Here is a 16,829-nt window from a genome sequence, read left to right on the forward strand (position 1 = left end):
GTCAATAATTCTTGAATATTCATAAAAATTACTTATTTCACTGGGAGGTTTTTCACGTTACAAGTGAGATAATCTGCAAGTGATTTTTCAAAGATTTTAAGGAATTATTTACTTACTAAAAGCTCCTATATTTTGTTTAAAAGTTACCTCTAAATTAGTGTTTCCTTATTTAAAATGTACTGGGTTCTTTCATAGAAATACTTTGAATTTTTGTGTTTTTGCAGTGCAGCTTAGTGTTTTTGGGGACTTCACTGCAAAAACACAAAAATTTACCAATTTTGTTTTGTCTAGTTTTTAGGGTAAATAGTTTAATTGAAACTAATTTGAAAATAACTTTTCAGTGAAATACAGGAGTTTGTTTTAAGAAAATAATTATTTAATTTAAAAAAGTACTGGCAATTTATTTCACTTATGACATGGAAAATGTTTTAAGTGAAATCATCCCGATTTTTTATCAGTTTTTCAAGAAATGTTTATTTGAAACAAGCACTTACGCTTCAAAACGTTTTTTCATAGTTTTTAGTGCAAATATCTGATCATACTTGAAATAATTTAAAACTAACTTGCAGTAACTTTTCAGCAAGAAATATGAGTTTATTTTAAGACAATAATTCCTTAAAATGTATGAAAAAGTAGCAGATTATTTCAGTGATAACGTGACATTTTCCCTTGTTATAAGTGAAATAATCTGCTACTTTTTCAGCAATATTAGGGATTTATTGTTTTAAAATAAACTCATATTTCTTGCTGAAAAGTTACTGTGAGTTAGTTTTCAATTATTTCAAGTCTGATCAGATATTTTCACTATAAACTAGAAAAAATGTTGGGTCAAATTTTGCATTTTTGCAGTGTAATCTGATCCTAGGAGTTTTTCAAGCTTTAAATTAAAATGTGAAAACTTTTAATTCTGTCAATTTTTGCAATGGGAACAGATTTAGAGAAAATTCTGTTTATTCCTGTTAAAATAATGAGATTTTAAGGCTGCTTACTGAGTAAAATGACTGTTAAGATTGTTTTCTTAACATGATGGATTCTGACTGCAGCGACGTCTCAAACTGTGAGCGAGGAACAAGAACCACCGCTCCACCAATTCACTGCAAAATGTATCTAATCAGACTAATAATTTAACATTTTAAGTCTCTAAAATGGTTCATTTTGGTTTAAATCGCTGCTAAATTCAGTGGGAAGGTGAGTTTTGGTTGCTGGTTCAGTTCCTCGTCTCACCAGACTGATTCCTGCAACCAACGAGGTAAGAACCAGACAGGGTGAGCAGCACTATGTCATAAAATAAAAGGGAAATTAAATTAACTGTCGGTTTTAAGGAGAAAAGTGAATATCTTAATATCATCTATTACATATATTTTAATGTTAAAGATAAAAAGGTGTTCCTCTAAAAATGCTACTAACTGCCTATTTTACCAGTTAAAAAACAAAATATACCTTAAAATGTTTAAGTATGCAGAGTGGAAACTAATCTTAGCATTAGCATAGAAGCTACACTGTAAAAACACAAAATCTTACCAAGTATTTTATCTAGTTTGTCGTGCAAATAGACTTGAAATAAAAGAAAACTAACTGACAAGTTTTCAGAGCTCATTTAAATCTGTTTCATCTCTGGATGTATTTTGGCAAATAAAAATAATTTTTGGTAATTTTTAGAAAAAACAAGAAAAGTTTAGTCTGATTTAACTTCAAACAGCAGCTTAATTTCTATTGATTATATAATTGTGCAAATCAGAATTACGGAAATAAATTTGCTTAAGTGACGCGAGTTTTGAAATAACTTGTTTTTTTCATAAAAAGTTTTGGTGATGAGATGAGGCAGATTTTTTGGCCGTATTAAAATTAGCAAAACTGCAATAAAAACGCTTTTCTCGCATCACACGAGTCACATGATCAACAACAGGATGTTACTACTGCTGGAAACGGCAAAGAAGAAAACAGGAAGTAGTTGGAGGATGATGTTTGTTTTTTATTTACTTATTTTGTGAACAAACTTATTCACACATGATCTTATTCACGTTTTTTATTTATTAGAAAAAACACAATCGTGTTTTTTCAACAGTAGTGGAATATTAAACACATTTGTAGTGGAAACACAGCTAATGAGAAAAAAATTAGTTTCTGCTGAATATTCTTAGTTTTCCTTTAAATAAAACATGAGATGCTAACAAGCTAAAGGCTAACAGTTCTGCTCCTCCGTCAATAACTGGAAATCAGTTCATTCTTCATTCGGGTTTGATGTTTAGACGTAAAGTTGCTGCTCTCTACTTTCATGTTGTGAATATTTCATCAATCCACTCCCCAGCAGTCCGCTTGACCTTTGACCTTTTCCTCTTCCCTCCTTCCAGCCGATCGTTGACCTCAGCCCAATAAAACGCTCGGCGTCGTCGCTGACGCCCCAGCAGGTCGGGTTGAGGGAGTATGACCTGGAGCGGGTCGACCAGAGCCGGTTCTATGCCAAACCGGGACCGGACCCGGACCCGGACCGGACCCACCACCATCACCACCATCACCGTTGCCACCGGCGCAGAGACAAGGACAAAGACAGGAGGCAGAAGTCTCTGGATAAAACATCCTCAGCGCCGCCGTCCGGCACAGTCGGTGAGCCGACCGGCAGAAAACCAGACGTAGAAAAACACCAAAATTTACATCTTTAACAAACAATTCTGGTCCAGTTTCTACTGCAAATATCTTAGTTTACTTGAAGTAGGACAAAAATAACTTCCAAGTAACTTTTCAACAAGATATAGGAGCCTGTTTTCAGTCAATAATTTCTTAAGATTGATGAAAAATTACTAGTTCCATTGGGGGAATAATTAACTTATAATAAGACATTGTTACCATGTTAGTAAAATAATCTAACAATAGAACAACAACTTTTTCATCAATATTAAGAAATTATTGGCTTAAAACAAACTCCTATTTCTTGCTGAAAAGTTACTTGTAAGTTTGTTTTGTCTGTTTTCAAGTGAACTGAGATGTTTGCAGTAGAAACTAGAAAACAATACCTGGTAAGATTTAGTGGCTTTTTATGGGTAAACAGTAAAAATGTAAAAAATGTGTTTCTCCTCCTTGGAAATATATTTATTAAGTACATGTTTATAAAGTATATTTTAAAAAGTGTCTTTTTACAATGTGATATGTTGCTAAATAATTTGGGAAAATTAGGTGTAGAAAAATAATAAAACTCTAAAATTTACTTCATTACCAAGTAATTTTTGTCTAGTTTCTACTGTAAATATCTTATTACACTTAAAATAAGACAAACTAACTCATAATTTAACTCTTTCTATTTCCACTGGCAGATTACTTCACTTATATTAAGACATTTTCCTTTAAAACAATCTGCCAATAGAACTAGTATTTTTAATCAATATTAATGAATTATTAACTTAAAACAAGCTGCTATATCTTGTTGAAAGTGTAACTTAGTTTTATCTTATTTCAAGTGAACTAAGATATTTAAACCAGACCAAAGACACGTGGTAAGATTCAGCGTTTTTCAGCGTTGAGGCGCCACAAACTGCAGAAATGTTTTCCTCTCAAGGTTTTTTCTGGTTTTAGCTGCAGGTTTTGGTCACAGAAATTGGTTTCTGTTACTGGTGATCTGCTAAAGTTATACTAACTGGTTTCTGACCAGTAAAGAGTCGCTGCCGGGTTTACAGCTGAGATAAAAGGCCAGAGTAGACGGAGGTCAGAAACGTCCTGGTGAGAACCAAAACCATCAGCAGAAAGAAAGAGAAGAAAGTTTGATTGTGATGAAATTACTTCTGTTTATGTTTAATTCACTGCGTTTCCATTACAAATATGTGCATAACTTTGTCAATATCCTGCTAATGTTGCAATTAAAATCCCTTGTGATTAAGTTTGATCATGTGAGAAGTCATTAGAAATCACAGCTCCAGAAACGTGAAGCTAACAGACGTATGAATGTTTAAATGTTTTCGTAAGACGTTGAACGTTACCGTCCTGTAGGTTCGTTTGAAGACCCGACAGCCGACGGTTTGTCCAGAGAGCGAGCGAGGGAGCGGGACCGCAGCCGCCCCCATGAGAGGAGGCACCACTCCTCCGCCGGGGAGAAGCAGCGCTACTACTCCTGCGAGCGCTACGGCAGCAGGGAGCCGGGTCAGGCCCGGTCGGCCGGTCCGAGCCGGTCCACGTCTCCGGGAGAGAGCCAGGACTCTGGCCTCATCAAACAGGTGAGGGTATGTTTTAGTAAACGATGGTGTAGTAGGTCTGCCGGGCCAGGCGGTGGCGCTGTAACTTTGGCGCAGAACGGCACTGAAGACAGAATGGCAGTGGTGCCAGTTGGGCGAGTTGTTCTGAACTCTTAAGGTTGGAGAAATTTGAGTGGTTAGAATTTAGTCCTTTTTTTAAAAAAATTGAATGACTTTTTAGTTAATGTTCAGATGAAAATTCTTACAAAACAGATTTATTTATGCAGCAGAAAAACTCTAAACTTTTACATCCAACATCTAAGAATGTCCTCCATGACACCACAATCCACTGACTGATTTCTGAAGACATTTCTTTTAGCACAGCTGTTGTTTCAATCATTTCATAGATATTGGTTTTAATCTCTTTTATTTATTTATTTCATTAGTTTTATCCTTTACAGCTTGTTTTGGTTTTGCCCTTTGACTGTTATTGTTATTATTATGAAATACTTTGTTATAAGACTCATTTTACTCCTTTAATTTGAAATTTCTAGAATCAGTCAAACATGACGTCAATGATCAGCAGTGATTGGTTGATCAACTGTCATTATGTAATGGTGCAACTTCAGGATCGGGGGATCTTGAAACTGCTTCTTACCCAGCATGTTGTTGCTAGGCAACCAAAGAGTGAGTGAGTCAGTTGATTCCACCAGCCTAGCTTAGCTAGCTAAAGCCTTTGCTCTCACTACATCTCCCAGAATGCCGTGCGGTTTGGACGTATTATTTATTGATATTGATCACGTGTCTTTTGCGATTTATATTCTTATTGATTATTGCCCAGGACTGCCTTAAAGTGACATTGTGGTTGTTTTTCCCAGCAGGGAAGCACTGTGACGAAGCCACCATCTGGTACCAGCGCTCAGGCCCGTGGGCGCCGCCAGCTCCCCCAGACGCCGCTTACGCCTCGGCCCGCCGTGGCCTACAAGACCCCCACCTCCTCAGCTGCTACGCCCAGCGCCTCCACGCCCGGGTCTCGCTTCGTCCGCGGAGCATCGGAGCACGACCGCCTGCTAGCGGCTCACGAGGAGCCCAAAGCCCCGGTTGGTCCGGACTCTAACCCGAGCCGGCAGCAGCTGGACTCGTCCCTGCTGGAGGAGGGCGAGGACTTCCAGGACGCTGTGAGCAGCCATGGGGGGGGACACTCCTCCAGAAGCGCCACTGCGCCATCCACCGCCGCCGCGCAGGGGCGGGCAGCGGGAGTACCGAACGGCTACCACTTCACCCTGGGGTCTGCGCCGGGCAGCAGCAGGGGAGCGGCGGGTCTCAGGGAGCGGGAAGAGGAGGACTGGTGCTAGCTGGGCGCTAAGCTTCACGGCTGAAACTGAAAAGCTGAAAACGTGCTGCTGAGCGCCGAGGTCGGCCGGCTGGAGCCCGGTCGACTGGGACTGTGCTGCTGAAGGAGTTCACTGATCATTCACTGCCAAAACACCAAATACTGTTGAGTATTTTTGGTCCAGTTTCTACTGGAAATATCTTAGTACACTTGAAATAAGACAAAACTAACTGACAAGTAACTTTTGAGCAAGATATAAGAGCTTGTTTTAGGTAAAAAATCCCTTAATATGGACAAAGTACTGACTCCACTGTCTGATTATTTTATAAAATGGGAAAAATGTCATAATCTTCCAGTGGAAATAATGCTTTTTTCAATCAATATTAAAGGGGACATATTATGCGAAATTCACACTTTACACATTTTTACATTTCCATTTGAGTTTCTGCTGCTTCTAAAAGCAAAACAAGCTCTTTTAAAAAAAACACCCAGCCATAAAGTTCATGTTTTTTTATCTCTGGAAAACGAGATGTTTCAAAAACCTCAAGAATGTAACATCACAAATCAGCAGGCACTGCGCCGGTTATCTAGCAACCCCAGCAGAGTTCCGCCGGTTACCTAGCAACCCCAGCAGAGTTCTGCCGGTTACCTAGCAACATAAGCTGAGCTCCAGTATGTTTGGTCAGATGGTTTTACCACTGTATGCACTGTACAATGGCTGCTGGAAAAGACAAGTGGAAAGAGTGCAGAAACCACTTGCAGCACTCTTGTTGTAATTTCAAGAGGCTCTCCTAATGCTTTTCAAAGGTATATGGTTGTATAATTGTCCATCGGCTGGCAGCCATTTTTACATACAAGTGTAAACATTGATTTAAGGGGCGTGGCCAGCAGCACCTTATTTGGATTTAAAGTGACAGAGACCCTAAAGCAGCTGAAATCTGATTATCTAAGGATGATTTTGTGTAAAAAAAATGTAATGAACATGTTTTGTTTTGCAAATAGTCGTACTCTAACCTGTATAACGGGTCACCTTTAAGGAATCACTGACTTAAAACAAGTTCCTATTTTTTGCTGAAAAGTTAGTTGTATGTTACTTTTGTCTTATTTCAGGTGCACTAAAATATTTGCACTAAAAATTAGATCAAAAATGCTTGGTAAAATTTTGTGTTTTTGCAGTTTTCCAGCTTTTTGTGTTAATCTCTAATATTACAACCTCTTTACAGGAAAAAACAACAACAACTTTTTCTATCCCACTTACTTGCACTGAGATTATAGCACACGTGAAAACCCTTAACCTTCTGCCTTGGCTGGTAAATTCAGAAGATTTAAGTCAAAATGTTGAGAGTGAAGCTGTAAACTGTTTCAGACCAATCAGAATGCCTCATTCCTGACCTTATCATAGCTGCTTTATATTTATGGCTCTTTTGTTTGTTTTGTCACAATCAGAACAACATTTCTGAGTTTATTTATGTTTGTTTAGCTGCTACTTTGGTGTAATTTTGCCAAAAAAAAGGTTCAAATGTTTTCATTCAGGTATTAAGATTCTTAGAGAACATCTGTTAAATATCTAGAGATCATGAGTAGAAAGGGAGAACAACCAATAGAAGCAAAAATGTGGAATCTCTACTTTTTATTTCACTTTAAAGCAGAGAAAATCACAAAAAGCTGTTTTATTTTAGCAGATGAACATTCAGACTTTTTAAAACAAACTATTTCACTGCATTTTTTTTCTGCTTTATTTCCAGATCAAGTAAGGGGGGGGAAATCTAAAACTATTAAATTGTTTTGGGGGAAAATGAATTAATTGCCCTTTAATTTACATTTGTAAAACAAATACCTCCACATGTCTCAGGTTCAACTGGGGACCAAAATGGCAACATTTGTTTCATATTCAGTTGGAGCGGTTCGCTTTCTCACTGCACAGAGTCAAACGAACCAAAATAATTGAAACAGCTTTTCCCCTCCTGACCTTCTGGGGGCGCTGCACCAAGAACCACTGAAGAAAACGACGCTAAAAGAAGACAGTGAACGCAACTTCCTGTTTCAGAAGATGTAACTGAAAACGGAGTGGTGTCAGATTTTAGCGGTTGTAGGATTTGTCTTTTGTAAAAAGACATTTCTGCCGCTAGCGCTAGACTAGCGTGTTTGTTTTGGTTGTATTTACCCAGAATGCCCTGTGCTGTAGTCCGCTTCCTGCTGGTCGTGGTGTGAACACATCCTTGCAAATTGTCCATTTTGTTTCTACTTGCTGCAACTTTTAGCTCCATTTCTCTGAGATCAGCAGAACACGGTTGGTTCATTTTCCAGGGTAAGTTCTCCCCTTGCAGGTAAAGTAGAAACATGAATCACAGGCTATCATTGACACAGTGATAGCATAGTTAGCATATTTGACACCAGGGATGCAAGTTATCAGTTATTCAGCTAATATGTAGTAGAATGCTCTTAACAATCGACTAACAATTAATTTATAAGTGGCCATTTTCTTAAAGATCCCAGTTTCTCTTGTATCAAGAGAACTGACCATCTTTCTAGAACATGAAGGGCTAAATTTGTTATATTTAACATTTTTACATGTTAGTTGTGACTAAATAGACAGATTTTTTTTCACGTTATTGTTCTAAGACAGCCCTCAAGATGAACTGTTGTTATTATGTGTTTTTATTTTAGTTTATTTTCTTTTCTGCGTTTTTCCTCCGTTATCCCCCGTCATCGTGACACGTCAGTAATTTTGGTTGAGAAATTGATGCTCGGTTAAATTAACTTTAGAAGCTTTTAGAGGTTTTGCATTTTGCCTCCCCTAACTGTCCGTGTGGAAGTTTCATTTCAGAGCTCTGCCATCTTTAATCCTGTATCAACAGCTGCTGTTGTGGATGACCAGCGGCGCCCTCTGCTGGATGGCGGCCAAACTGCAACATTAAAAGTCTACACGGAGATTATTAGCTAATCGATTGGAACTAATTTTAATCTAATAAATTAACAATTAATCACTAATATACATGTTTTGTTTGTTTGAGATTCCACATTTTCTGCCGCTTTTTCACCGTCACGTTTTTGTAATCTGTACAGGATGTTAAAAGGTTTCGTTGCACACAGAACCAGAGGATCTGCTTTTGTGGCGTTAAGTGGCCAAATACCAAGTGCCTCGTTTACCACAAAGTTGTTAAAGTTTCAGCTTTGCTCCGGTTCAGATGGACTTAAACCGAGAGCGCAGAATGACCGTGGCTGGGAAGAAAAAATATACACGAACATCCTGATTTAAATGCAGAAATATACATTTTTTGTACAATTCTTCTGGTGGGTGTATTCAAATTAGTACAATTAATTCAGAGTAAGTAATGTAGTGCATGATAAGGGTAGTGTTTGTACTTAAGGGTTTGTGGTAAGTATTTGCCTTTATTCTCTCATATATATACTGCCAGTCAGCCACAGAAATCGGTTTCTCAATTGAGAAAAAGTGCCATTTAAAAAAAAATCTATATAAAGAAAATATTTCAGAACCACCTGCCTCCTCCAGCATGTGTTATATTTATCGTCTCTGCCATAAAAACTCAGATTTTTTGGGCTTTCCTCCTCCTCGTTTTGAATCTAAAGGACTACTGTGTGACGGTTTGTTGGAAAACTGACCTAAATGTAAACTCACAGGTTCAATAAAGAGTTGCGTTGTTGCAGATGACTGTTCTCTGAAAAATATACATATATATTAAAAAGTAGGGCTATGCAACAAGACGACACTTCATCTGCCCGTAGCTTTACCCGCTGCAGTCCCCGGTTCAGCGGATTTTACGTCTGTGTGTGAAGAGTTTTAAATCAAATCTGTATTAATAGATGTACAGCTGAGGCAAAACGTGTGAAGCACCGGGTTTTATTTTTGTTTTTCTGTGCGCGATGCCTGCTCCAAAACAAACAACCCATACATGAAAACTGTGGCTGCAGATTCGTTTTTTAAAATATGATTTAGAGCCACATTTTTCAGAAAAACAGTGAAAAAGACTCGATAAGGCCTCAGTCCTGACCTCCTTCCACTGGGTCAACATGATTTAAAAAAGAAAGGTAAGGCTTGCTGTATGTTATATGTTTGCTTTTGTCAATAAATATCGAAAAAAATGAAAAATAAGCATGAATTTATTGATGATTTTGACTGAAAAAGGGCACTTTGTTGCTTTATGATGAGCTAGCTAAAGCACGATGCTAACATGCTAACTTCATATTATGTCGGCTCTGTAAAAACTACAAAACCAATTTAATTTCGACATAATTTACATATTCACATGTCATTAGATATTGTGTTTATTTTTCTTTCTTGTGTTTTATTTTGTTCGTGTACGTTTTACGTTTGAAATCAAGAGAAAAAGTGAGGAACGAAAACGGAAGTACTGCGTAAACAGTTTTCACCCTTTCAAAATAAGAGCATGAATATAAACGCTTAGCTACTTGAAAAATTCTCAACCGTTCAGAGCCGAAATTTGAACACAAATGTCAAATTTTATTCAGTTAGACGTTTACAAAACAGTCAAGTAAATTCGCGCTGTAGAGTTTATCCAGAATATTTAATTTAGGGAAAACTAAGTGCGCTAAAAATTCAAAAACGTAGCAAAAGCACGAAACAAAAATTAGCTCCACTATTAGTGGAAGTAAAACCACAGCTGTACATTTTAATGATCTCAGTAATGTTAATAAATATGGATTTTTTCATAAAAGAAATTAGCAATGCTTATAACTGCCTATTTTAATAGTTTGAATGTCAAATATATATTTTGTCTTTGCGCTAGCATAGAAGCTAACCAATGAAAATTAATGATACTCCTGGATTCGCTAATAGCATCTTTGTATTTCAGCCTCAAAACCTCAATTTTATCGATATTTTTTATGAAAAATATTTGTGAAGACAAAAATTGTCTGCTAATAATTTGGAGCAACGTTCCACAGAAGAATTTATGGATAGTCCCATGTAAAGTAACTAAAATGATCTAAAAGTCAAACTAAACTAAAATAATAATTTTTATGGAAGTAGCTGAGATTTTTTTATACATCAGAAAACAGTGAAGTGAAAAAGTATTCACTCCTTCTAGATTTCTTCTAGTTTTTGGATTTTTGTCACACCTAAATGTTCCAGAATATCTAATAAAATATAAATATAAATGCTAGATTACTAGAAATAATCCCAGAATTAAAAGAATTTCTTGGTCAGAACTTGTCTGACAGCATGAAGTAGGCTTACAGTTTGCAAAAAGCAACATGAAAAATCTAACAGACTAGAAACAAAGTTCAGTTCCTGCAACAATGGAGGACGGAACATCAAGAAGAGTGAATGATGTCCATGAAAAACCTGGAAATGACTCCAGTTGACCTTGGCTTCACCTTGGAACCTGGAAAGAGTCTCAGGTGGAAACGTTTACGGTGCTCCTGCACGGAGAAGAGATGGGAAGAATGTGCAGAACTGGGAGAAACATCTGGGATGAGTCCCTGGAGAGAAGACGATCTGAAGTTAAAGGAAGATGAAAAACTGAACTACGCTGTACGAAAGCTGCCGGATTGTGATTCTGGAGGACCAGAAATAAAAACCAGTCCTACAGGATTCACAGCACAGATGTTGAGGAAGATGTTTTAGTCAAATAAGACAAACTCTTTACTCTGGGTTTCTAACTAACTACTAAAAATGAACAAGTATAAAATGATCAAACTACTAAAAATGAACAAGTATAAAATGATCAAACTACTAAAACTGAACAAGTATAAAATGATCTAACTACTAAATATGAACAAGTATAAAATGATCTAACTACTAAAAATGAACAAGTATAAAATGATCAAACTACTAAAAATGAACACAATAGGCTGTATGCTGCTATATAAAAGCATCATTATGGACACCAGCAGAGTTTAAAGAACAGAAAAATCGATGGGAAATATAAAATATACTAACTATACTAATTTTTCCTGAGTTTCAGGCTTTACATTTGGCTGTAACTCATTTAGAGCCAAATGTAAAGCCTGTGTTGGTTCTCTCGCAGGTTTTTTACCGCTTCCCTGAAAGCCTTTCTAATTGAACTGAAGGTCTTCCAGCGCGGCTGAAGTCGGCTTGCCATTGTTACCAGGACATTTCTCTCTAGTATCGGGGTTCCTGCCTCCAGGAGAAGGAGGATGTTCTCTACCTTCTTGCACTTCTTCATCAGGTCTTTGAAGATGGTGTTCCCCTGGAGTATAATCGTCTCTGGGCTCATTTTGAGAACTCTGGTTTCGGTTTCCGCCCAGAGTTTCTCAAAGAGTCGATCACAAATAGAATTATATTGTATTAGAGGGTAATGTCTCTTTCCTGATTTGTCAATAATCTGCTGGATAACTTCCCTGACCAGACTTCTTACAGCAGTTCTTCTCATGTTTACCTCTTCGGACTGGTCTACCTCTGGATCGCCGAGGGACTGGTCTACCTCTGGCTCACTGAGGGACTGGTCTATCTCTGGTTCACTGAGGGACTGGTCTACCTCTGGCTCACTGAGGGACTGGTCTACCTCTGGATCTCTGAGGGACTGGTCTACCTCTGGCTCACTGAGGGACTGGTCTACCTCTGGTTCACTGAGGGACTGGTCTACCTCTGATCAATATTAGGCTCCTCTTCCTGTAGCTCTGCGGTTGCCTAGACTTCTTGAGGAATTCTCTTTCTTATTTCTGAATCATGAGGCTTTTCACATTCCTGGGTAAAAGTTACTCAAGACATCAAAATGTACAAATAATATGAATTCTGATTTACTAGAAGTTAACTGTGGAAAACCACAAGGGTCAGAACTGGGTCCTAAACTTTTCTTACTTTACATAAATGATTTATGCAATGAATCTAATTTGTTAACATTTACTTTATTTGCTGATACATTATTTTGATCTGGTCAGTTTGGAGCAGCAACAGTTTAATGGAAGGAGAATTACAAATATTAATGATGAGACAAAAAGTTCAGGTAGAAGTTCTGAATGAAACAGAAAATATGAACATTTTCCCACTTTAGGCTTCAAAGCATTGACCTCTGACCTTCATGGGATGGGAATGTTTGACTTTAAATCAGGACTTTCTGAAAGGCAGAGTTGATGAAAAAATCTTTTTAATGCAAATATTTAAATTTGAACAGGAAAACAGCAGAATGAGCAGCAAATGAACCAAATGCAGAAGAAAAATGTTTTTATTTAAAACACATGAAGAAAAACTGCAGCAAATTTACAAAAGGAAGATTTAATATTCAAATCTGACATGTTGAGAAAAATAGGAGCCGATAGAAACAGAAAATGATCAGTGATTGAGAAAAACTGATCAACATTTCAATGAAATCTGATGAATGAAAGGAAAAAATAAGAGAAACAACATCTTGATATTCAGTGTGAAGCTTTGACTGGAAATAAACAGGAAAACATGTTGAATCATCCTGGAATAATCCTGGAATAATCCTGGAATAATCCCAGCTTCCATATTTAAAAGACTGGAAGAAGAAAAAGTTTCCAAGGACTCAATCAGAATTGTTTCACCAAGAAATAGATTGTAGAGACTGAACTATCTGTTCAACAGTGAGAGAGTTTCTCTGACAGGAGGAAAATCTTTAGACTCTTTAGACTCAACTCAGCACAGAAACACTGAGGAACCAGACCAGGACCAGAACCAGAATCCAGGAATCAGAGGTTCCGTGAATGTGGTGTTGAAGGTGTGGAGGAGGATCAGTGAGTCAGAGGAAACTCTGTAGAAGGACAGAATGCCAGCAGGACAGTCCACATACACTGCTACTCTGTTAGAGACAGAGGAGGAGGAGAGACGAGTTTTTATCTTATTGTGCCAGACAGAGTAACCATCAGCATCAGAGCAGCTCAGACTCCAGGAATGATCATTATATCCAAACAAACAGTCTGTACTGTTTCCTTTCCTCCTGATTCTTCTGTAACTCACTGATATATAAACTATTCCACTCCACTCGACCTCCCAGTAACAGCGACCAGTCAGACCAGTTCTACACAGCAGCTGATCCCAGTAATCAAATCTGTCTGGATGATCAGGATATGACTGAAGCTCCTTCACAAGTGTCACCTTCCTGTTGTCTTCAGACAGTTTGAGTTCTCTGCTCACTGTGTTTGTGTCGATGGTGAGTTGACAGGAATCTGATGGAGAGAACAAACACAATCCAGCTGCAGTTATTGATCATTTATTGACACTTTGATGATGACTCCTGAATGAGTGATGTGACAGTTTGAAGATGGTTGAATGTGAGCTGCTTTGTTGTCATGAATCAGATGAAAAACACACTTACACTTCCTCACACCTGGTGTCAAGAATGGGACTCCAGCAGGCTCCACCCTGAAAGGAGGAGGGGGGTCAGACCATCAGTCTCTTTCAGCAGCAAACATGGACATTACATGTCTCTCAGACACACATTGTCCTCCACTGAGACAGGAACAGTCCAACATTTGGATTGCAAACTGCAGTGGATGTAGGAAGGACAGTTGGTGCTGCTGCAGCACAACTCATTTCTCCAAACACAGGAAAAGCTCCAACAGAGAGGAGAAAGGAAATCCCTCAGTAACAACCTGAAGAAACTCACTGAAGCCTAAAAGGACATCAGGAAACTAAGGAAACATTTCTGGAAGCTCAACCTGATTTAATAATCAGCATTAAAATACAATCAATCTAAACTCTGACACAACACCTGGATACCTGTTCCATCCACACTCCCACACACAGATGAAGGAATGAAACACTAAACAGCCCTGCTGCTGAAAACCTGCTGTGGCCTCACTGTAATATCCAGAAATACAAACATTAAAAAGGAGAAGCTGCATCACATTCAACAAAGAGTTCAACAAGAATCAAAGATTTGATCTCTGAGCTCAGACTCACAAACCAGGGAGAGGCTTCCATCATCACACACCTCTGACAAACACCTCCAACCTTTCAGCACTTCCTCTACCAACCAACACCACCAGGTGGCGCTGCTGCACACATTTACAATGAGACCAAGAAGAAGAAGCAGCATCCTGAATCCAGCAGCTGCAGTAATGGCTTGTGAAAGTGTCCAAGGAGCATCTGGAACCAGAACCAGCAGATCCAACAGTCCAGAGAGTCTTTGTTTGCATCTTTCCTCTCAGATTTCCAAGCTGCTCTGAGGGGGAAATGACATCATCATTCTACTGATGATGTCACGCTCTGATGTCACTGATCAGGAGCTGCTGGACTTGTACATTTCCAGCATGGAGGACAGAGAAGATCTCAGCTCTGATGAGGAGCTGGCCTGCCTTCAAACTGATTCAGGGTCAAAGAAATATTTCCAGATGAAGTCAGACTAAAATGTTGGATTGTCCTGCTGTTGCAATCAGAGGCCAAGAAGAAGCTTCAAGTTCTTCTCCTGTTCAGCTCTACGTTCCTGTCAGAGACTTCAGCTCCTCATGAGGAGAACAACTGAAGCCTGGAACAGACTGACACTAACATCCTGACATCTCATCCCTGAACAAAGCTTTGCAGCATCAAGGTGACTCTTAGCGCCATATATGGACAGATTTCCTCTAAAGGGGGCGGAGCCTGGATTGGAGGAACCAGCAGCAGCTTCCAGGAACAAACCTTGGGAACCTCTGGAGGAGAACATGGAGATGAGATTCCTGCTTTAATCAGTGGATTCATTGATAGAAAACATGACGACTGAAATATCTGAGAGCTGCAGCTCCATTTTCTACAGATCTGCTGGAACATCAGATAGAAATGAAGAATTTCATCATTTCACATCAAATCTGTTCATCTTCCACAGAAACAACTGAATTATTGACCTGAACTGGTTCTAAAGGTCTGGATGGTAAAAACATCCATTGTTTTTATGTCTCATTAGTTTCCAGAAAGAGTTGAAATGTTTCAGAAGCTTTTATCCAGCAGCTCAGTAAAGATCTCTTCTCTTTCCAACCTGATTTAGTCCATGAAGCAGAACATCTCTGCTGCTGCAGCAACAGGAGGAAACTTCTCCAGCTCTCAACTTCTACACTCTGACTGCTTGGAAACAGATCAGGGAGGAACAGCCTTTTCTCCAGGCTGCCTCCTCCTGACTCTAGCGCCACCTACTGGCTGTTCACCAGAGGTGGAGAAAGAACTCAAACAATGTACTGAAGTAAAAGTACAAATAAACAGACAAAAATGTTCTCTAGTAAAAGAACCACATTAACATTTTTACTTGAGTAAAAGTAAGAAAGCATGAAAAATATGTTTAATATCTGCTGAAGTTGTTTTAAAACCTGACAAACGAGCCTCATGGGAACCAATATTCTAATTTATTGAATATGAATGTAAATGTAAATATGAGATGGAGATTATTCACATTAATTCAGTAACCAGGATGTGGAGGAGTTTAACGTTACTGGGACATTCATGGCAGGAGACGCTGCGCTCCATGCGCCCCGACCGCAGTAATCAATGTTACTGCCAGTTCAGCTGCTTACAACTATTTAATTGTTTTATTTATTGCAGTCGATTTAAACTAGAAGCTGGTAAGATTACATAAAACTTCTCTAACCTAAATCAGTTTAACACCCAAAACTCAGACAGCGTTTAGCAGCTTAACTTTCCTCGATATGATTTTCAGATTTGATGGTGAATTTTTGAAAGCTAGCAGTTCATGATATCAGGGAGGCAAAGGCGGCACCAGAATCATTGATTACTTTCAAACTAACCAACAAATCAAAAAGCACAAAGCGACTTGGATGTAACTTGTAACGCAACGATTTATAGAAATGTAGTGAAGTAGAAAGTACAGATACTGTAAAATGTAGTGGAGTAAAAGTTCCCACCATTAAATCTACTTACGTACAGAAACATGAAAAATGTCCTTAAGTTCAGTAACAAAGTTCTTGTCCCAACAACCAGGATCAGGTGAAGGACCTCTGCAGTCCCATGATGCTTCCTCTCCCTCTTCTAAACCATCTGATGGGCTGATATCATCCCTCTACTTTATCAATAAAATGTTTTTCTTTCTCTTATTACGATTCCATTATTTATCCTAAATGTGACGTCAGAGCTGTGGATCTGGAATCTGATTGGTCGGATGGATATTTCCCTGGTTTTCCAACATGAAGGGTCTCTGCCTTTTTCCAAGACGTTGGGAATTTTTCCCAAACTTTATTGAACAATCCCAAAAGCTTTCCCAACTACTGAAAACCTAAACACATTAGTCTTTTCTTGGATCTGTCTAAAATGTCTTATTATTGTTTTTTCATTTCTACCACAGTCAACAGAGCACAATTCTACTTTTTCACCATCATTCACTGCAATTCTTCATTTCCTCTGGAAAACAAGGGATTTCCATTCTCTCCTGATTCCTTTCATTCTTTGG

General features: G+C 38.4%; 2 protein-coding genes and 1 long non-coding RNA gene across 8 annotated transcripts in view; 2 read left to right on the forward strand and 1 right to left on the reverse strand.

Annotated features, from left to right (window-relative positions):
• Positions 1-5,551, forward strand: part of LOC114149751 (voltage-dependent N-type calcium channel subunit alpha-1B-like) — a 132,729-nt gene extending 127,178 nt beyond the window's left edge. For all 6 annotated transcript variants that reach the window (XM_028025805.1, XM_028025806.1, XM_028025809.1 and 3 more), the window contains 3 exons: positions 2,352-2,604; positions 3,979-4,202; positions 5,039-5,551. In XM_028025805.1, the coding sequence (XP_027881606.1) occupies positions 2,352-2,604; positions 3,979-4,202; positions 5,039-5,515 (954 nt within the window). In that variant the 3' untranslated portion in view covers positions 5,516-5,551. The remainder of the gene's footprint in view (positions 1-2,351; positions 2,605-3,978; positions 4,203-5,038) is intronic.
• The window catches only part of LOC114149750 (protein NLRC5-like), a 1,536,511-nt gene that overhangs the window by 1,455,823 nt on the left and 63,859 nt on the right, over positions 1-16,829 (reverse strand). The window lies entirely within an intron of this gene.
• Positions 1-16,829, forward strand: part of LOC114149825 (uncharacterized) — a 461,125-nt gene that overhangs the window by 440,827 nt on the left and 3,469 nt on the right. The window contains exon 2 of the long non-coding RNA XR_003596591.1: positions 12,444-12,449. This is a non-coding gene — a long non-coding RNA (uncharacterized LOC114149825). The remainder of the gene's footprint in view (positions 1-12,443; positions 12,450-16,829) is intronic.

This window comes from Xiphophorus couchianus, chromosome 8 (assembly GCF_001444195.1).
Source record: "Xiphophorus couchianus chromosome 8, X_couchianus-1.0, whole genome shotgun sequence".
In the NCBI taxonomy this organism is placed as follows: domain Eukaryota; kingdom Metazoa; phylum Chordata; class Actinopteri; order Cyprinodontiformes; family Poeciliidae; genus Xiphophorus; species Xiphophorus couchianus.